Here is a 23,026-nt window from a genome sequence, read left to right on the forward strand (position 1 = left end):
GCCAAATTCTCTAAAACGACTTGGAAGTGGCTTATGGTAGAGAAATTGACATTACATTATCTGGCAATAGCTCTGGTGGACATTACTACAGTCAGCATGCCAATTGTATGCTCCGTCAAAACTTGAGACATCTGTGGCATCGTGTTGTGTGACCAAACTGCACATTTGATTGGACTTTTATTGTACCCCGGCACAAGTTGCATCTGTGTAATAATCATGCTGTTTAATCATCTTCTTGATATGCCACACCTGTCAGGTGGATGGATTATCTTATTAAAGGAGAAATGCTCCCTACCAAATTTGTGCACAAAATTTGAGAGAAATAAGCTTATTGTGCATATGGAACAATTCTGGGATATTTTATTTCAGATCATGAAACCAACACTTTACATGTTGCGTTTATATTTTTGCTCTGTATATTTCTTAGTAGTCCAAATTGTGACCCAAACACAATGTGACCTCTACAGAATAGCTCAACCTTTATAGGCTTTATTTTTGAAAACTCCACAAGCAGCTGTCCATTTGTGACTCAAGACTGTCGTGACTGTCCTGTGAGGATCACAATGGGTCAGATCAGCTTGGCAATGGCTGACAATAACCAGACCCTCTCCTACCTGCAAAGGCGGCGGAGCACTGGGCCAGTTTTGACACCTCCACACCCAGTCGTAAATTAAGCAGGAGAGAACTCTCTACCCTCCAGTATTGGCTAAAGGAATGTCCCTTTGTCTCCAGAGACTAACATTCAGAAAGTGAATAATGGAACAATAATTTTAACATAACGAATGTGGGGAATGGTTAGTGGGGAGATATGGAAAACTAATATATGGTTGATTATTTTGTGATGTCATTAAAAATCTTATGGAGGAAATACTGTAACTTGGAAAGTATGGCTATTACAGGTATGAGGTTTCATCTGATACATTGAGCATATGACAAGTGATGAAGGCATGTGTTAAGGTAAGAATGTGATTTTAGTTTTCTAATGAGAATCGTTTTTGATATCCTTTGCACATTAAGTAGCCATGCCTTGAATGAGGTCAGAGAGCTTGTCAGCATGACGGAACACCCCTTTTGACCAAGAGTGCATAAAGGCTTGGAAGAGAAATCAACCCTTAGACCAGGAAACATGAGGCATTAGCTACATGTTAGAAATGGTTGAAACTTTGTGGAGAAAACCACACAGCTAATGTCCAGGCATGGCAATAGTCTTGCTATCTCTCTCAGAATGACCTTCTTGATCCAAATCAGTCAGGTTTCAAGACTAGTCATTCAACTGAGACTGCTCTTCTCTGTATCACGGAGGCCCTCCGCACTGCTAAAGCTAACTCTCTCTCCTCTGCTCTCATCCTTCTAGACCTATCGGCTGCCTTCGATACTGTGAACCATCAGATCCTCCTCTCCACCCTCTCCGAGTTGGGCATCTCCGGCGCGGCCCACGCTTGGATTGCGTCCTACCTGACAGGTCGCTCCTACCAGGTGGCGTGGCGAGAATCTGTCTCCTCACCACGCTCTCACCACTGGCGTCCCCAGGGCTCTGTTCTAGGCCCTCTCCTATTCTCGCTATACACCAAGTCACTTGGCTCTGTCATAACCTCACATGGTCTCTCCTATCATTGCTATGCAGACGACACACAATTAATCTTCTCCTTTCCCCCTTCTGATGACCAGGTGGCGAATCGCATCTCTGCATGTCTGGCAGACATATCAGTGTGGATGACGGATCACCACCTCAAGCTGAACCTCGGCAAGACGGAGCTGCTCTTCCTCCCGGGAAGGACTGCCCGTTCCATGATCTCGCCATCACGGTTGACAACTCCATTGTGTCCTCCTCCCAGAGCGCTAAGAACCTTGGCGTGATCCTGGACAACACCCTGTCGTTCTCAACTAACATCAAGGCGGTGGCCCGTTCTTGTAGGTTCATGCTCTACAACATCCGCAGAGTACGACCCTGCCTCACACAGGAAGCAGCGCAGGTCCTAATCCAGGCACTTGTCATCTCCCGTCTGGATTACTGCAACTCGCTGTTGGCTGGGCTCCCTGCCTGTGCCATTAAACCCCTACAACTCATCCAGAACGCCGCAGCCCGTCTGGTGTTCAACCTTCCCAAGTTCTCTCACGTCACCCCGCTCCTCCGCTCTCTCCACTGGCTTCCAGTTGAAGCTCGCATCCGCTACAAGACCATGGTGCTTGCCTACGGAGCTGTGAGGGGAACGGCACCTCAGTACCTCCAGGCTCTGATCAGGCCCTACACCCAAACAAGGGCACTGCGTTCATCCACCTCTGGCCTGCTCGCCTCCCTACCACTGAGGAAGTACAGTTCCCGCGCAGCCCAGTCAAAACTGTTCGCTGCTCTGGCCCCCCAATGGTGGAACAAACTCCCTCACGACGCCAGGACAGCGGAGTCAATCACCACCTTCCGGAGACACCTGAAACCCCACCTCTTTCAGGAATACCTAGGATAGGATAAAGTAATCCTTCTCACCCCCCTTAAAAGATTGATGCACTATTGTAAAGTGGCTGTTCCACTGGATGTCTTAAGGTGAACGCACCAATTTGTAAGTCGCTCTGGATAAGAGCGTCTGCTAAATGACTTAAATGTAAATGTTAAATGTCTTGTGTGTGCAGAGAAACTTGAGCATATTTTTGGGATAGAGAAACAAATAAAAATACAGACAATATTCTGGATGGAATATACAGTTTATTTCCTTGTTAGTTTTACCCCATTCTATTTACATTCATCTCTGGTTTACGTTTCTGTACATGGCTAAAATCTATTTTAAAACTAGGCCTAAATAGTGTGCTCAACTCCACACAAAGTACAACAAAAGCTCAGTAACAGTGCATGTGGATTATTCCTAAATAAGCCTGTTTTATGCACTGAATCAAATGCCCACATTCTTACAAAGCAGACCAGATAATTGACTGCACTTTGGTTACTGCTCATTCCTGGTGGGTCGATCCAGTGCCTGTAATTAATCTACAGTCTATAGTTCTACTGCTTCTTATCAGAAACAGAATGGTGCTGGTGAAGGGTGAGATCTGGACACAAACAAAGCAGTAGCACAAGGCAACCTCATACAAAGGAATCTTCAACTCAGTCATTTACATGATAGATTTAAATAGTTATAAAATATTCCAAGGCCATACACAGTGCAAACAGACATGAGGAAAGTATTCAGTCCACATATTCCGTACAGTAGGTCCATCAGTCACATCCTTGTCTACCTCAAACAACAAAAGGGTAAGTAGTCAGAGCAACAAATTAAACAAACAAAAAAACGTGTTTAAAATCGCCTTTTAGAATTTGGTTTGTAGCGTTTTTAATAAGACACCTAAAACAAAACATCAACTTACATAGCATGTAAATAAATAGTTTTTTCACCACTTCACCATTGTGGAGTATGAGCCACTCTGTGTGAGGAGATTTTCAGCTTACAGTAGAGACCTGAACTTGGGCAAGCCAGTGAACCACTCTCCACTGACAAAGCCACGAGCCTAGGTGTGTGTGGTGTGAGAGTGTAGGGTCCTTATGCGTAAGTTCCCCCCGTCATGAGAAGTTCATAGGCAGGGTCACGGCTCCTCCGGCACAGCACAACAAAGGCACACAGCATCCCAAATACCTAGGAGAGGAAAACAGCAGGGGTTGAAATGTAGTGTCATCCATCCATACCTTCCTGACGAGGTCGCCTGTCAACCAATGACCTGGACGCTAGGCTAACTAGTCTCCCAGGAAAGGCTGAGCAGGGACACAAAACTACATCAGCAGCAAACAGAGAAGCATCTGGGTCAAAAGCCTCTAGAATTACTGCAAACCAGCAGATTCACATGCACACAGATGCCTCACCAGCCCATAGAATAAGATAATCTAATAATGAAGTGCAGAGGTGACATTATAAAAGGAAGAAACTACAGGACATTGATAAACAGCAATATAAATGTAGACTATGACCTTCTTCTGTCCAGTAATTTCAATGAGAAAAACAAATCAAGTGATGAATGACAGAGCTTTAACGCAGCTCTCCCTCATGTAGCTGCCCCCTCATTGTAGTCAAATGAACGGAATGAAAAAGGGGTAAATCTAGCAAATAACATGCCGCCTCAATTTCCCACAGACTCTAGAATCTAATTATGCACATTTTTAACAATCTAAGCCAACCCAGTCTGATTTGCCCCATAGTTGCACACGCGTCAGTTTTGTTGCTAAACAACCAAACCGTCTATGAAAAATGTAACAGTCCCATCTGTGCCCTGTCCCTGTTCCTTGAGGCTTGCTGGAGTGTGGCAAGGGGGTTAACATAATACGGGCATACCCCAGGCCGACTCAGCCTCCATACTGAATAATTTCATGACTCATACCATAAGTGCTTTTCAGATAGCCAGCGGAAAATAGCTGAGTACCCCCCAGAGTATCCCACTTGTCCTTCACACACTAGGGCAACAGCACAAATAGAACAATAAGACAGATATTTCACCGGATGTATACATGTGAAGCATGGCGTTTCCACAACCAAATATGGTAGAGAGAGGAAGCCCAGTGGCCGGCAGTGGGAGAAGATGGAACAAGATGGATTTTGGCCGACATTCTGCAAATTTTCTCATCGACTAAACATTTGATCTCAATACAGTTTTCTGTTCCCAAAACTAGAATCTGTTACGAACAGAGTGGATAAAGTTTTGTAGACTTTACCGAAGTAAAAAAAAAAAAAAACGTTGTTTAGAAGGCAAGCAAAGGCAAATTGAGTTATTGCACACACGCACTTCACAAAGTAGGCATTACTTAATGGAAATATGCGAACGCGCCAAAACACAATGTTTTTTATTGTTAAATGTGATTCTGTAAACTGATAGTTAGCCAGCTAGCTGGAGTGGGCAAATTAGCTGGTCCTACTGTTGGACGTACGTGCTGACGTATCACCATGTAGGCAACATTTTCTACTGTGATTGGTCAACAACTCCGGCGCCGCTTGAAAAATAGAGCAGAATCCTATTTTCTCCGCCTTGGCTGAGAAGCTTCCATGGGCACAAGCATCCCCCCATTAGTTGAATGAAAGAGAGCTGATGGAAGTTTTATTTTACCTGAATTGCAGCGAACGTCAGTGCAGCCCAGATGACATACATAATAATCTCCTTTAGTTTCTTCACAACAAGGGCTTCACAACCCTGGAGACACACAAACAATACATTGTGTAAGAGAATCAATTTGTATATTATGCATGCAAGAAAAGCATAGGTACGTTTTGGATCTCTTACCTCTGGATAGAGGTCTCCAGGATGGGCTAGAGAGCCTGTACAGTTGCTGACGTTAGGTTTGCAGCAGCTCACTGGTATACTGTTGTTTCGAGACTCATTAAACCAGCGTGTGTTCCTCCAGTCGGAGTAATTGTGAATCCCACAACAGTGGAGCTGCAGGCATGACAAATGGTGATGGTCAATACTAGGTCAATTCAATACAGCTTTAAATTACTTTAAAAAACTGTTACACAAAACATGAATTGCTCAAGTTCCATGCCAACACCTGTCTTTGCACGTAGTCAATGGCACGGCTGGGAGCATCTGTGTTGGTGCCATTGTACTCATTGTACACCTTCTGGATAGAGTGATTGACCTCATCTTCAACCTGTAAACAAACAGGTAACTGTGCTTAATAGGTCCATCTTACACAACCTCAATGCTTTTCTAATGAATATCACTATATCCAATCACTTTACTTTGGATAGCACTTTTCCTGTCAAGGGAAAACAAATCTCCAAACATGTAGTCTAAATAGAAAAAGACAGTGGCTACCATGTTTTCCATGGAGAAAATGGGTAATTTTTTTAAATTTAATTTTTGTATTTAACCTTTGACTAGGCAAGTTAGTTAAGAACAAATTCTTATTTACAATGAAGGCCTACCAAAAGGCAAAAGGCCTCCTGCGGGGAGGCCTTTTAAAATTTTTCTTTAAATACAATATCACAACAAGAGAGACAACACAACATAAAGACAAACCTAGGATAACAACATAGCAAGGCAGCAACACAGCAAGGTAGCAATACAATATGGTAGCAGCATAAAACATGGTACAAACATTATTGGGCACAGACAACAGCACAAAGGCAAGAAGGTAGAGACACACAAAGGAGCCACAGCTGTAATATTGTGGCTGGTAGAATTTTCTTTCCCCATTGGGAACACATCTAAAGAATTGGTATCCTGAACAAAATCTTTATTGCACAAACACACTGTAAGCTTGATTTATATGTACTTTACTTAAGCCCTATTCACATGGAATTAGTTTTACTAGAGAATGTTGGTTATGTAATTATTACTCCAGAATATCCGTTATTCCAGAGGAAGAATCAGACAGGATTAGTTTTTTCCAAACAGATGCCTGTAATTCTTTAATTCTGGAGGTTTTTAGTCTAGGCTTGAAGATATGCCAACATGTCCAGGTGATAACAGGCTACACTGATAACTAGAGCTTGGCTACCAAATATTTTTTGGTATAAGTGTCGCCACAATATTTAAATTGAGGAAGTGTGATCATAATCATTACTTTATAGATCTGCAGTAGACATCATAAATGCCCCACAGCCTGCAGATGGGAGCTAAACAGCACACACTTGAGATGCACTTTTAGGCTATGGATGAGAAAGTGACCTTGTCATTGCCAAAAGTTTGTTCAGTTATAATGCTGCTTTGTCATATATTAACAGCAAGGGTTGCATTAAATAGGAGCAATATTTTTTTTACTGAGACATTTGGTGGTGTTGAATACTTTGGCACAAAACATATAAACAAAAGCATTCACTGTGAAAGTTGATACAGTAGGTCCTAAATATATCGTCAATGCACAAAATTTTGTTTTAAGCATCAATTTATCTAATCAGTTATTGTTTTCTTGCTCAAACCACGAGCAACACCTGTCAAACTCAAGACATTTCTCTCAAAACACAGGGATGTCGATTCGCACGTGACTAGTATTTTCAGAGGACCTTGGAGTTTGTTGAAAAACAGTAGGTTTTAGGAATTATTACTCTCCTGCTATGTAAAAATTACCAACATGGTAGAGTCGGATGGGGGACTTAAATAATGGATATGGTGATTTGTGCTCGTACACATAATTACAGAACCCCATCTCTCCCAGTAAAACTAGTCCCATGAGAATAGGGTTTTACACACCTTTGACCTGTAAATATAACCAAAAACCACCACAAGCACTTCCGTCACAAACACCAGCAGGAGAAGGACGACAAACTGTGGGGAGAAGAGGAATAATTAAACATAGAAGAAACTCCTGAAAATAAAATGGGTGCTTGGCATTCATAAGAGGCACATTTAAATCAATAAACTGTAATGAAGGATTATCCAACATAATACAAAACAATATGAACTCTTATCTCTGTAGCCTGAACTGGGCTATGCATTTAGTAATCAGTCATCTGGACAACAGGAACACAGAGGGATATGATATCTGAGCCCAGGTTGAACGTTGTAGTAGTAGGTGCTAAGAAAACATTCACTGACCGCTGCAAGCCCATAACGGCTTTCTCGTATTGTGGCACAACATCCAATAAGACCGATGATGAAAAGAAGGCCTCCTACTGCAATTATGGTCACAGCAGGGATAAGGGTGTACACATCTTCAAAGAAGTGGTCGTAGTCATCATACGTGATGAACACGTAGGCTCCAACATAGCACAAAATCCCTGCTGCTGCCTGTATGATGGGTGGGTGGGTGGGGGAGAGAGAAATAGTATTAATACCACAAAAACGCAAATGAAATAAAATGTTTGAATGAGTACAGCCTCTGAGTCTGATGGTCCCTGAGAGGATATGAAAACCCAAGGCATTAACAGGGCTTTCTGCCTTATCCTAAGGGTTCTCTGCTACAAGCACCGCTTAATGTTTAGAAAAGTCAATAATCATCGCTTGTGATACAGGTTTAGAAACATGTATATGTATATCAGCAAGAAATAATCGTTCAAATAAAAAATATATACTTACCTTAGCAGGTTTGCACATACGGCTGTGTGCCTCCAGCCGACAAACTACACTTACTTCCCAGTTCGCTTACACACAGGTGTTTGAGCTCACTAGTGATCACCTTTATCTTCCGTAAACAAGCGCTGTAACGTGTAGATATGGCCGTGTGTGAACACTAACCCCCCAAAAAGGTGTTTAACCTTTGTTTTTTTGAAAATGATTTCTCACTGATGAAAAATTGGTCCTTACGTTTCTAAAACTGTACCGCAAGCAATGCGTGATAACATTCAGAAAGTGCATCAGAGCTCTTAACAAAACTTCCCCAGAAGACACCTTCATGAATAAAGCAGGGATGGGCAACTCATCATGAGGGGCCTCAGATGCTCACGGGTCCGAGTACTCACATCCACAACCCCTCCACATTGAGAGTAAACCTTTTAGTGCTGTTAGTTTCGTGCAATTCTACACATTTTGCCATGGTGTAGAGAAAGTGTTGCAGTTTTAAAAGAAAGTTCTTTGCTGCAATTGTACACATTTTGCCATGGGGCAGAGAAGAGATTTTGCACTTGATAACACATTTCATGCAAGTCTACTCATTTTGCAGAGAGGACATTTTGCTGTTTAACAGCAAATTTTCTGCAATTCTACACATTGGCATAAGGTTTATAGGTATTTTTGCAGTTTTTTTTATATGAAATCTGAGTGAGACTGACTAACAAAATCAGTATTTAGACCATAGTTACAAGTTTAGATTGCTAAGTTAGTTTAGTGTACAGCTATCTAAAAACTGTTAGCTGACTGGGGATAATTGACTGACAGAGAGAAACTGCTGATGGACAACTACATTTCTAAATTGCACCTTGTGTATTCTACTATTTGAACTTGTAAGTTGAGACCCTGACTCAGTTTAAACACCTGTGCTAAAGGCATCTCCTGAGTGGCACAGCGGTCTAAGGCACTGCATCTCAGTGCTAGAGGTGTCACTACAGACACCCTGGTTCGAATCCAGGCTGTATCACAACCGGCCGTGATTGGGAGTCCCATAGGGCGGCGAATAATTGGCCAAGCGTTGTCCGGGTCTGGCCGATGTAGGCCGTCGTTGTAAAGAAGAATTTGTTCTTAACTGACTTGCCTAGTTAAATAAAGGTTAAATAAATCAATAGTTTGTGTATATGAATGGACTAAACTAGGCCTATAAAAGAATCTGAGACCAATCTTGAGCGGGCTACGGATGGCCTGAAAGGTGTATGTCTGACAAATGCATAACTATTACAACCATCCCATTTGCATTAAAATAACTCAAGCAAGATGGCAGCTTCGCTTCTAGTCCTTAGGAAACTGTACAGTATTTTTTAAAAAAATGTATTTCTTACATCGTTAGCCCAGAAAACCTTAAGTGTTATTACATACAAACGGGAAGAACTATTGGATATCTGAGAGATATCAACTTACCAGCACTACAACCAGGAATACGACTTTCCCAAAGTGGATCCTTTGTCTGTACCTCCCAGGGCATTTGAACTGATTCCCGAGGCCGATCCAAAACAACGCCGCCAGAGGAGAGGGTGCTGGAACAGTCTTCTAGTGAGGCTTTGGATGCGCGCACACCATCCAGCACTTCCAAGCATATTACTCGCTAATGTCCAGTCCCTAGTTAAAATAAAGTAGACGAAATCAGGGCAAGAGTTGATTTCTAAAGAGATATCCGGGATTGTAACATACTCTGTTTCACGGAGACATGGCTAGCTGGGGACATGCTGTCGGAGTCCATACAGCCAACGGGAATTTCAGTGCATCGCGCCGACAGGAATAAAGATCTCTCCGGTATGAAGAAGGGTGGGGGTGTATGTGTCAGGATTAACAACTCATGGTGTAATTGTAACATACAGGAACTCAAGTCCTTTTGTTCACCTGACCTAGAATTCGTTGACGGTATTATCTCCCAAGAACTCTCCTCGGTCATCGTCACAGCCAAGTATATCCCCCGCAAGAGGATACCAAGATGTCTATCAAGGAACTTCACTGGTCTTCATGCAAACTGGAAACCATATATCCTGCGTAGCGGTCGACCGATTATGATTTTTCAACGCCGATAACCATTATTGGAGGACCAAAAAACCCGATACCAATTAATCGGACGATTTTTATTTAATTTATGCATTTGTAATAATGACAATTACAACAATACTGAATGAACACTTATTTTAACTTAATATAATACATAAATAAAATCAATTTAGCCTCAAGTAAATAATGAAACATGTTCAATTTGGTTTAAATAATGCAAAAACAAAGTGTTGGAGAAGAAAGTAAAAGTGCAATATGTGCTATGTAGGGAAGCTAACGTTTAAGTTCCTTGCTCAGAACATGAGAACATATGAAAGCTGGTGGTTCCTTTTAACATGAGTCTTCAATATCCCCAGGTAAGAAGTTTTACGTTGTAGTTATTATAGGAATTATAGGACTATTTCCCTCTATACCATTTGTATTTAATTAACCGTTGACTATTGGATATTCTTATAGTCACTTTAGTATTTCCAGTGTAACAGTATAGCTTCAGTCCCTCTCCTCGCTCCTCCCTGGGCTCGAACCAGCAACACAACGACAACAGCCACCACATCCAAGCATTGTTACCCACGCAGAGCAAGGGAAACAACCACCCCAAGGCTCAGAGCGAGTGAAGTTTGAAACGCTATTAGCGCGCGCTAACTAGCCAGCCATTTCACTTCGGTTACACCAGCCTCATCTCGGGAGTGGATAGGCTTGAAGTCATAAACAGCGCAATGCTTGACGCACAACGAAAAGCTGCTGGCAAAACGCACGAGAGTGCTGTTTGAATGAATGTTTACGTGCCTGCTTCTGCCTACCACCGCTCAGTCAGATACTTGTATGCTCAGTCAGATTATATGCAACGCAGGACACGCTAGATAATAGCTAGTAATATCATCAACCATGTGAGGTTAACTAGTAATTAGATTGATTGTTTTTTATAAGATAAGTTTAATGCTAGCTAGCAACTTACCTTGGCTTACAGCATTTGCGTAACAGGCAGTCTCCTTGTGGAGTGCAACGAGAGAGAGGCAGGTCGTTATTGCGTTGGACTAGTTAACTGTAAGGTTGCAAGATTGGATCCCCCAAGCTGACAAGGTGAAAATCTGTCGTTCTGCCCCTGAACGAGGCAGTTAACCCACCGTTTCTAGGCAGTCATTGAAAATAAGAATGTGTTCTTAACTGACTTGCCAAGTTAAATAAAGATTAAATAAATATGTTTATTTTTTTTAAATTTTTTTAAATCGGTACCCAAAAATACCGATTTCCGATTGTTATGAAAACTTGAAATCGGCCATTCCGATTAATCGGTCAACCTCTAATCCTGAGGCTGCATTTATTGTAGCTGGGGATTTTAACCAAGCTAATTTGTGAACAAGGCTACCTAAATTCTATCAGCATATCGATTGCTGTGCACGAGCGAGTAACACGCTCGACCATTGCTACTCTAACTTCTGCGATGCACACAAGACCCTCCCCAGCACTCCTTTTGGCAAATCTGACCATGACTCCATCTTGTTGCTCCCCCTATAGGCAGTAACTAAAACAGGAAGCACCCGTGCTTAGGTCAATCCAACGCTGGTCTGACCAATCGGATTCCACGCTTCAAGATTGCTTCGATCACATGGACTGGGGATATGTTCCCGGGTAGCCTCAGATAATAACATTGACGTAAACGCTGATCCTGTGAGCGAGTTTAGAAGGAAGTGTATAGGAGATGTTGTACCCACTGTGACAATTAAAACCTTCCCTAACCAGAAACTGTGGACTGATGGCAGCTTTCGAGCAAAACTGAAAGCACATGCCTTGCCATGATTAAATGCGGTGGTAACTGGAAATATGGCCGAACACAAACAGTGTAGTTATTCCCTCCGTAAGGCAATCAAATAAGCTAACACGGAACCCAAACCGGCTGCGAGCGTGCGCCATCGTGTGCTATCGTGCATACATTTATTTTGTCCCCCTACTCCAAACGTGATCATGACACGCAGGTTAAAATATCAAAACAAAACTCTGAACCAATGACATTAATTTGAGGACAGGTCGAAAAGCATTAAACATGTATGGCAATTTAGTTAGTTAGCTTGCTAGCTAATTTGTCCTATTTAGCTAGCTTGCTGTTGCTAGCTAATTTGTCCTGGGATATAAACATTGAGTTGTTATTTTACCTGAAATGCACAAGGCCCTCTACTCCGACAATTAATCCACACATAAAACGGCCAACCAAATCGTTTCTAGTCATCTCTCCTCCTTCCAGGCTTTTTCATATTTGAACTTATACGGTGATTGGCATCTACACTTTCATAGTATTACCACAACAACCAGCAAAACATTTCATCTTTCAATCACCCACGTGGGTATAACCAATGAAGAACTGGCACGTGGGTACTTGCTTCTATAAACCAATGAGGAGATAGGAGAGGCAGGACTTGCAGCGCGATCTGCGTCAAAAATAGAAAGGAGTTCTATTTTAGCCCTTGGCAACGCAGACGCTCGTTGGCGCGCGCAAGCAGTGTGGGTGCAATAATTGAATAACATGGATTTCTAAATGTATTTTGCGACGCTTGCGCACGCGATGTGTCCGGTTTGGTCAGCATGTAAATGTCAGTATAGAGACAAAGTGGAGTCGCAATTCAACGGCTCAAAGACAATACAAAAGAAAACCAGCCCCGTCGCAGACATCAACATCTTGCTTCCAGACAAATTAAACAACTTCTTTACACGCTTTTGGACAATACAGTGCCACCGACGCGGCCCGCTCCTTCTCCGTGACCGACGTGAGTAAAACATTTAAAATGTGATAACCATCGCAAGGCCAAGACTGATGGCCCAGACGGCATCCCTAGCTGCGTCTTCAGAGCATGCGTAGACCAGCTGGCTGGTGTGTTTACGGACATATTCAATCAATCCCTATTAGAGGTCGACCGATTATTATTTTTCAACGCCGATACCATTTATTGGAGAACCAAGAAAAAGCAGATACATACTATAGAAATCAGCCCATTTTAATCTATGACAATTACAACAATACTGAATGAACAATGAACACATTAATTTTAACTTAATATAATACATAAATCAAATCTATTTAGTATCAAATATATAATGAAACATGTTTAAATAATGCAAAAACAGTGTTGGAGATGAAAGTAAAAGTGCAATATGTGCCATGTAAAAAAGCTAACGTTTAAATTCCTTGCTCAGAACATGAGAACACATGAAAGCTGGTGGTTCAATATTCCCAGTTAGGAAGTTTTAGGATGTAGTTATTATAGGAATTTTGAAGCGTTGACTATTTCATATACCTGACTTTTGGATGTTTTTATAGGCATTTTAGTATTGCCAGCCTAATCTCGGGAGTTGATGGGCATGAAGTCATAAACAGCGCTGTGCTTCAAGCATTGCTAAGAGCTGCTGGCAAACGCAGTGAGGTGCTGTTTGAATGAATGCTTACGAGCCTGCTGCTGCCTACCACCGCTCAGTCAGACTGCTCTATCAAATAATATACTTAATTATAAATGTAATAAACACACAGAAATACAAGCCTTTGTTCATTAGTCATATCCAGAAACTATAATTTCAAAAAACAAAACATTAATTCTTTCAGTGAATTACGGAACTGTTACGTATTTGATAAAAACGGGTGGCAACCTTAAGTCTAAATATTGCTGTTACATTGCACCACCTTCAATGTTATGTTATAATTATGTAAAATTCTGGCAAATTAGTTCACAACGAGCCAGGCGGCCCAAGCTATTGCATATACCCTGACTCTGCTTGCACCTCACTCGCCTCCCTGCGGACCTGGCATCCTTTCACTCCCTCCTCTCTACATTTTCCTCTTCTGTCTCTGCTGCTAAAGCCACTTTCTACCACTCTAAATTCCAAGCATCTGCCTCTAACCCTAGGAAGCTCTTTGCCACCTTCTCCTCCCTCCTGAATCCTCCTCCCCCCCTCCTCCCTCTCTGCAGATGACTTCGTCAACCATTTTGAAAAGAAGGTCGACGACATCCGATCCTCGTTTGCTAAGTCAAACGACACCGCTGGTTCTGCTCACACTGCCCTACCCTGTGCTCTGACCTCTTTCTCCCCTCTCTCTCCAGATGAAATCTCGCGTCTTGTGACGGCCGGACGCCCAACAACCTAATCTGCCCGCTTGACCCTATCCCCTCCTCTCTTCTCCAGACCATTTCCGGAGACCTTCTCCCTTACCTCACCTCGCTCATCAACTCATCCCTGACCGCTGGCTACGTCCCTTCCGTCTTCAAGAGAGCGAGAGTTGCACCCCTTCTGAAAAAACCTACACTCGATCCCTCCGATGTCAACCACTACAGACCAGTATCCCTTCTTTCTTTTCTCTCCAAAACTCTTGAACGTGCCGTCCTTGGCCAGCTCTCCCGCTATCTCTCTCAGAATGACCTTCTTGATCCATATCAGTCAGGTTTCAAGACTAGTCATTCAACTGAGACTGCTCTTCTCTGTATCACGGAGGCGCTCCGCACTGCTAAAGCTAACTCTCTCTCCTCTGCTCTCATCCTTCTAGACCTATCGGCTGCCTTCGATACTGTGAACCATCAGATCCTCCTCTCCACCCTCTCCGAGTTGGGCATCTCCGGCGCGGCCCACGCTTGGATTGCGTCCTACCTGACAGGTCGCTCCTACCAGGTGGCGTGGCGAGAATCTGTCTCCTCACCACGTGCTCTCACCACTGGTGTCCCCCAGGGCTCTGTTCTAGGCCCTCTCCTATTCTCGCTATACACCAAGTCACTTGGCTCTGTCATAACCTCACATGGTCTCTCCTATCATTGCTATGCAGACGACACACAATTAATCTTCTCCTTTCCCCCTTCTGATGACCAGGTGGCGAATCGCATCTCTGCATGTCTGGCAGACATATCAGTGTGGATGACGGATCACCACCTCAAGCTGAACCTCGGCAAGACGGAGCTGCTCTTCCTCCCGGGGAAGGACTGCCCGTTCCATGATCTCGCCATCACGGTTGACAACTCCATTGTGTCCTCCTCCCAGAGCGCTAAGAACCTTGGCGTGATCCTGGACAACACCCTGTCGTTCTCAAATAACATCAAGGCGGTGGCCCGTTCCTGTAGGTTCATGCTCTACAACATCCGCAGAGTACGACCCTGCCTCACACAGGAAGCGGCGCATGTCCTAATCCAGGCACTTGTCATCTCCCGTCTGGATTACTGCAACTCGCTGTTGGCTGGGCTCCCTGCCAGTGCCATTAAACCCCTACAACTCATCCAGAACGCCGCAGCCCGTCTGGTGTTCAACCTTCCCAAGTTCTCTCACGTCACCCCGCTCCTCCGCTCTCTCCACTGGCTTCCAGTTGAAGCTCGCATCCGCTACAAGACCATGGTGCTTGCCTACGGAGCTGTGAGGGGAACGGCACCTCAGTACCTCCAGGCTCTGATCAGGCCCTACACCCAAACAAGGGCACTGCGTTCATCCACCTCTGGCCTGCTCGCCTCCCTACCACTGAGGAAGTACAGTTCCCGCTCAGCCCAGTCAAAACTGTTCGCTGCTCTGGCCCCCCAATGGTGGAACAAACTCCCTCACGACGCCAGGACAGCGGAGTCAATCACCACCTTCCGGAGACACTTGAAACCCCACCTCTTTAACCTCTTACCTCTACCTGGGACGCTTGCGTCCCAACTAGAGCTCTGGAAATGCAAATGTGCTACGCTAAATGCTAATAGTATTAGTTAAAACTCAAAAGTTCATTAAAATACACATGCAGGGTATCAAATTAAAGCTACACTCGTTGTGAATCCAAGCAACAAGTCAGATTTTTAAAATGCTTTTCGGCGACAGCATGAGAAGCTATTATCTGATAGCATGCACCAATACACTACAACAGAAAAGCACAGCAGGGGACGTAAACAAAATAATTAGCATTTCGGCGTTACACAAACCGCACAATAAAATAGAAAACAGTCATTACCTTTCACCATCTTCTTTGTTGGCACTCCTAGATGTCCCATAAACACTATTGGGTCTTTATTTCGATTAAATCGGGCCATATAAAGCCAAGATATCGTTATATGTAGACTGTGTGATAAACGAAAAAAACAGCGATTTCACAACGTAACGTCATTTTTTTAAATTCAAAAAGTAGACGATAAACTTTCACAAAACACTTCGAAATACGTTTGTAATGCTACTTTAGGTATTAGTAAACGTTAATAAGCGATAAAATTCATCCGTAGGCGATGTACATATCAGTAGCTGTCGTCTTGGAAAAAATTTCAGGAGAGAGCTCTTCCGGAATGATCTGGGCGGAGACCGGAGGTACGTCGTGCCCCTCTTTCGGTTCAACCAAGAATCAAAGAGGATTAAATTCACAAGATACTCGACTACATGGGGATGCTGTGGGAGTTGAATGCTCGGTCTTATCTAATTCGGCTCACTGTTAACAATTGCTGGAAGTGGCGCAAGGATATTTATTTCCATTTTCTGTGATCAGGTTTTCCTGCGCTTTCCGATGTAACGCACGTTATGTAATAGCCACAGTCGTGATTTAACCAGTTTTAAAAACGTCCGAGGGTTTCCTATACACACATTCTAACCATATGAACGTACTATATTCCTGGCATGAGTAGCAGGGCGCTGAAATGTTGCGCGATTTTTAACAAAATGTTCAAAAAAGTAGAGGGTAGGAGCAAGAAGTTAAGGAATACCTAGGATAGGATAAAGTAATCCTTCTCACCCCCCTTAAAAGATTTAGATGCACTATTGTAAAGTGGCTGTTCCACTGGATGTCATAAGGTGAATGCACCAATTTGTAAGTCGCTCTGGATAAGAGCGTCTGCTAAATGACTTAAATGTAATGTAAATGCAAGAGCAGTGACACAATTTCCCTAGTTAATATTGCCTGCTAAATATGGAGGTATAAAAATATATACTTCTGGGTATTGATTTTAAGAAAGGCATTAATGTCTATGGTTAGGTACATTTGTGCAATGATTGTGCTTTTTTTTCGGCAATGTGTTTTTGTTCAATCATCACCCATTTGGCGAAGTTGAAGTAGGCTGCGATTCGATGATAAATTAACAGGCACCGCATTGATTATATGCAACGCAGGACAAGCTAGTTAACCTAGTAATATCAACCATGTGTAGTTAGTTATCTAGTGATTATGTGAAGATTGATTGTTTTTTATAAGATAAGTTTAATGCTAGCTAGCAACTTACCTTGGCTCCTTTTGACACTGCACTCGCGTGGCAGGCTCACTCACGTAACAGGTGGTAGGCCTGCCACGCAGTTATCGTGGATTGCAATGTAATCAGCATCCAAAAAGGTAGACTACCGACTGTTATCAAAACTTTAAAAATCGGCCCTAATTAATCAGCCATGCCGATTAATCAGTCGACCTCTAATCCCTATCCCAGCCTGCTGTCCCCACATGCTTCAAGATGGCCACCATTGTTCCTGTTCCCAAGAAAGCTAAGGTAATTGAACTAAATGACTATCGCCCCGTAGCACTCACTTCTGTCATCATGAAGTGCTTTGAGAGACTAGTCAAAGATCATATCACCTCCAGCCTACCTGTCACCCTAGACCCACTTCAATTTTTTTTCCCCCGACCCAATAGGTCAACATACAATGCAATCGCCATCACACTGCCCTATCCCATCTGGACAAGAGGAAGACCAATGTAAGAATGCTGTTCACTACAGCTCAGCATTCAACACCAGAGTACCCTCCAAACTCATCATTAAGCTTGAGACCCTAGATCTCGACCCTCCTCTGTGCAACTGGGTCCTGGACATCCTGACGGGCCACCCCCAGGTGGTGAAGGTAGGAAACAACATCTCCACTCCGCTGAACCTCAACACTGGGGCCCCACAAGGGTGAGTTCTCAGCCCCCTTCTGTACTCCCTGTTCACCCACAACTGCGTGACCATGCACGCCTCCAACTCAATCATCACGTAGGCAGACGACACAACAGTGGTAGGCTTGATAACCAAAAACGACGAGACAGCCAACAGGGAGGAGGTGAGGGCCCTCAGAGTGTGGTGTCAGAAAAATAACCTCTCACTCAATGTCAGGAAAAGAAAAGAGATGATCGTGGACCTCAGGAAATAGCAAAGGTAGCACCCCCCTATCCACAGGACAGCAGTGGAGAAGGTGGAAAGTTTTAAAGTTCCTCGGTGTACATATCACCGACAACTGAAATGGTCCACGCACACAGACAGTGTGTTGAAGGCGCAAAGCTGGGACAGAGATAGAAGCTGTTTTTCAATCTCAAAGCCATCAGATTGTTAAAACAGCCACCACTAGCACAGATCGGCAGCTGCCTACCTACAGACTTAATATCATTGGCCATTTTAATAAATGGAACACTAGTTACTTTAATAAATGTCTACACACGCATTGCTCATCTCATATGTATATTATGTCAACTGTATCTATTCTTTACTATCTATTGCATCTTAGCTGCTCGGTCACTGCTCATCCATATATTTTATACTTATAATTGAAGTCGGAAGTTTACATACACTTAGATTGGATTCATTAACTTCTTGACGCTACCCATCCCTGACGCGGGATCATTTGTCAGCAACCGCTGAATAGCATAGCGCCACAGTCAAATAATATTACAAAAAAATATTCATATTCATGAAATCACAAGTGCAATATTGCAAAACACAGCTTAGCCTTTTGTTAATCCACCGGTCGTCTCAGATTTTGAAATTATGCTTCACAGTGAAAGCAATCCAAGCGTTTGTGTAAGTTTATCGATAGCCTAGCATAGCATTATGTACACTTAGCATCAGGAAACTTGGTCACCAAAATCAGAAAAGCAATCAAATTAACCATTTACCTTTGATAATCTTCGGATGTTTTCACTCACGAGACTCCCAGTTACACAACAAATGTTCCTTTGTTCCATAAAGATTATTTTTATACCCAAAATACCTCCATTTGTTTGTCGCGTTATGTTCAGAAATCCACAGGAAAAAGCGGTCACAACAACGCAGACGGAAATTCCATATAGTCTTCATAATGTCCACAGAAAAATGTCAAACGTTTTTTATAATCATTCCTCAGGTAGTTTTTAAAATATATATTCGATAATATATCAACCGAGTGTGTAGGAGGATCAATGGAGGCTTTACTCTGTAGCGCAAAAAACTCACTCTAAGAGCCCCCACCTATCCACTTACGCAATGTGATCTTTCAAGCTAATTTTTCAAACTAAAAGCCTGAAACTATGTCTAAAGACTGTTGACACCTTAGGGAAGTCAGAGAAAAAGGAATCTGGTTGATATCCCTTTAAATGGAGGACAGACATGCATAGGAACAGAAGGGTTTCAAAATAAGAGGCACTTCCTGATTGGATTTTCCTCAGGGTTTCGCCTGCAATATCAGTTCTGTTATACTTACAGACAATATTTTGACAGTTTTGGAAACTTTAGTGTTTTCTATAGTAATCTGACAATTATATGCATATTCTAGTTTCTGGGGCTGAGAAATAGGCAGTTTCAAATGGGTACGTTTTTTAGCCAAAAACTAAAATACTGCCCCCTACACGCAAAAGGTTAAAGCTCATTTTTCAACCACTCCACAAAGTTCTTGTTAACAAACTATAGTTTTGGCAAGTCAGTTAGGACATCTACTTTGTGCATGACAAGTAATATTTCCAACAATTGTTCACAGACAGATTATTTCACTGTATCACGATTCCAGTGGGTCAGAAATGAACATACACTAAGTTGACTGTGCCTTTAAACAGCTTGGAAAATTCCAGAAAATGATGTCATGGCTTTAGAAAATTCTGATCGGCTAACTGACATAATTTGAATCAATTGGAGATGTACCTGTGGAGGCCTACCTTCAAACTCAGTGCCTCTTTGCTTGACATCATGGGAAAATCTAAACAAATTCAGCCAAGACCTCAGAAAATAAATTGTAGACCTCCACAAGTCTGGTTCAACCTTGTGAGCAATTTCCAAACGCCTGAAGGTACCACGTTCATCTGTACAAACACCATGGGATCACGCAGCCGTCATACCGCTCAGGAAGAAGACAAGTTGTCTCCTAGAGATGAACGTACTTTGGTGCAAAAAGTGCAAATCAATCCCAGAACATCAAAAGGACTTTGTGAAGATGCTGGAGGAAACAGGTACAAAAGTATCTATAACCACAGTAAAACGAGTCCTATATCGACATAACCTGAAAGTCCGCTCAGCAAGGAAGAAGCCACTGCTCCAGAACCGCCATTAAAAAAAATACAGACTACGGTTTGCAACTGCACACTTTTTGGAGAAATGTCCTCTGGTCTGATGAAACAAAAATAGAACTGTTCGGCCATAACGACCATCGTTATGTTTGGAGGATAAACGGGGTGGCTTGCAAGCCGAAGAACACCATCCTAACCGTGAAGCACGCAGGTGGCAGCATCATGTTGTGGGGGTGCTTTGCTGCAAGAGGGACTGGTGCACTTCACAAAATAGATGGCATCATGAGGTAGGAAAATGATGTGGATATATTAAAGCAATATCTCAAGACATCAGTCAGGAAGTTAAAGCTTGGTCGCAAATGGGTCTTCCAAATTGATAATGACCCCAAGAATTCTTCCAAAGTTGTGGCAAAATGGCTTAAGAACAACAAAGTCAAGGTATTGGAGTGGCCATCACAAAGCCCTGACCTCAGTCCTATAGAACATTTGTGGGCAGAACTGAAAAAGCATGTGCGAGCAAGGAGGCCTACAAACCTGACTCCTTTACACCAGCTGGCGGGAGGAATGGGCCAAAATTCACCCAACTTATTGTGGGAAGCTTGTGGAAGGCTACCCGAAACGTTTCACCCAAGTTAAACAATTTAAAGGCAATGTTACCAAATACTAATTTAGTGTATGTAAACTTATGAACCACCAGGAATGTGATGAAAGATAAAAAAAGCTTAAATAAATCACTCATTATTATTCTGACATTTGACATTCTTAAAATAAAGTGGTGATCCCAACTGACCTAAGACTGGCATTTAATCCTAGTAAAAATTCCCAGAGATTGTGATGTATTTGGCTAATGTGTATGTAAACTTCCAATCTCAACTGTATATACTCTTGTCCCATTCCTTTACTAGATTATGTGTGTTAGCTTTTGTTAGATATTACCTGTTTGATAGTGGTGCACTGTCTGGTGGTTACCAGGCTAGTATTGCATGAGAAGTGGCATTTTAAAAAGGTTCAAAGGGGTAGACTGCAGGGCAGGCAGTGGCTTTCGTCCTGGGAGAAATGTGGCACAAAAGCCATGCATTTAACTCCCTCTAGCCGCAGTAGCCAAAGCAACCAGACCAGAAATAAAACAGAGAAGCAAAGGAAATGTTCAGACAACTATAGTTACATCTAAAAGGGGCAGCAACAACATGACTGCAAGAACATTGAATTATAATAGCCCAAATTCTCAAACAGTAACGTTAGCTAGCTATATTGATGCTACAAATAGACAAACATGGGCCGAGGTTGCCTTGAATGGCTAGCAGGTTGCTTGCACATTTGCTGCGTATTATGGTTGAGGAAGGGATGTTGCGCATTCATTCCCAAACGACAAGATGTCGTTTTGACTTACCCAAAAAATTAAGTTCAGAAAAACCAGCACCGTCTTTGATGAGGTGATACCACACTGCCCCATGTTTAAAACAGGTATTGTCTATTATTATGGTAAAAACGTATTTGCAAAATGGCTGGCTATATACCCCTGCGTTTGTAATCCATGCCCGACTGGAGTAGATTCTGACTCCCACACACCGGAGCGCCAGCACCACAAAAACCAACCAGTTGGAGGTCATGTGACCCGATGCTGCAACCTCAACTCATTTTAGCAGCATTTTTTTTTTAACTAACTCGTTGTTCTATCTGTGCTAGCAGTGTTTGTATCATAATACAAACATATGGATCGGTGAGTAAATTACATATGCAAAGGACGTACCACGTCCTCCCGATTCGTTTGTATGGGGGGTGATATAAGTGCCAGAATTAAGCCTCCCGAAGCTACAGATATCCTTCACGAAGTCCCCTAAGGTCTTCAAAGTCTTCAAATTGCCGACATGTTCATGTCACGTGACACGTACAAGTCATGTAGATGTAGCGTGGTTCGTTCTGCGTTGTGTACTTTTAATTAGGATGCTGCCACAACTGAAGGTCTGCTAGTGGAATTATTTTTATTTGCCCTGCACACAAAGAGACAACACACATTATGTTAACCCTTGGCGCAGTCCTAGCTCTCAGGCACCTTGCTAGCCGAAAGTCAGGCAAAAGAGCGCCAAAAGGAAATAACAGGTGCTGCGTGCACACATTCAATGCACAACAGCACACCATACAAGTAAAATGATACAGAACATAATAAGACATACCTGCACACGAAGAGACAACACACATTATGTTAACCCTTGGCGCAGTCCTAGCTCTCAAGCACCTGCGCAAGCACATGAGACACTCACTCAAACACTGTCCCAAGTACTCACAAGTTACAATAGATACCCTAGTTAGCGAGCTTTGTGAAACTTGTTAACATAAATCTTTATATTATCCACATTGTAACAAACTTATGGTAGCATAACAGTACATTGTGTAACATTATAACGGTTTTATATTAAACAATTTCGGAGGCAAGGACAACATACCTTGCTAGCCGAAGGTCAGGCAAAAGAGAACAATAAAGGGGGTACGGAAATACAGATGGGCCAAACCAAAATCTAAAAAAAGTTTTACAATCATCATCATGTATGTACAATATTGATATGAAAAAGTGTTTGTACACCAAAGAAAAACATTAGCTATGCAGCTGTAATTAAATTTAAAAAATACACTGAATTATTATTATTATTATCAAATTATTAACATCCCCTCTTGACCTGGCCTATTTGAATTCGTCCTTGTGTGCAACTTGGTGCATAATCTAGGGGAACAACATCACACTGCCACATTGACGTAGTGTTAACAGTGTTCGATCTAACCATGAAAGCCTTAACGTCTACATGTCTTCTT

General features: G+C 42.6%; 1 protein-coding gene across 3 annotated transcripts; it reads right to left on the minus strand.

Annotated features, from left to right (window-relative positions):
- Nucleotides 1–2,678: 2,678 nt before the first annotated feature.
- On the minus strand, nt 2,679–21,880 carry LOC115109420 (tetraspanin-3-like). 3 transcript variants are annotated; one of them, XM_065009754.1, is made up of 7 exons: nt 21,736–21,880; nt 7,507–7,698; nt 7,162–7,236; nt 5,516–5,617; nt 5,251–5,403; nt 5,077–5,160; nt 2,679–3,620 (listed from the first exon to the last, which is right to left on the minus strand). In XM_065009754.1, the coding sequence occupies exons 1-7, from the start codon at nt 21,826–21,828 to the stop codon at nt 3,528–3,530; spliced, it is 792 nt and encodes a 263-aa protein (XP_064865826.1). In that variant the 5' UTR covers nt 21,829–21,880; the 3' UTR covers nt 2,679–3,527. The 3 variants fall into 3 exon arrangements, with proteins under 3 accessions (XP_064865826.1, XP_029490164.1, XP_029490165.1); XM_029634304.2 differs by having other exon boundaries at nt 21,609–21,793; XM_029634305.2 differs by lacking the exon at nt 21,736–21,880 and adding an exon at nt 7,987–9,397.
- Nucleotides 21,881–23,026: the final 1,146 nt, after the last annotated feature.

The sequence above is a fragment of the Oncorhynchus nerka genome, linkage group LG25 (assembly GCF_034236695.1).
Source record: "Oncorhynchus nerka isolate Pitt River linkage group LG25, Oner_Uvic_2.0, whole genome shotgun sequence".
NCBI classification, from domain to species: domain Eukaryota; kingdom Metazoa; phylum Chordata; class Actinopteri; order Salmoniformes; family Salmonidae; genus Oncorhynchus; species Oncorhynchus nerka.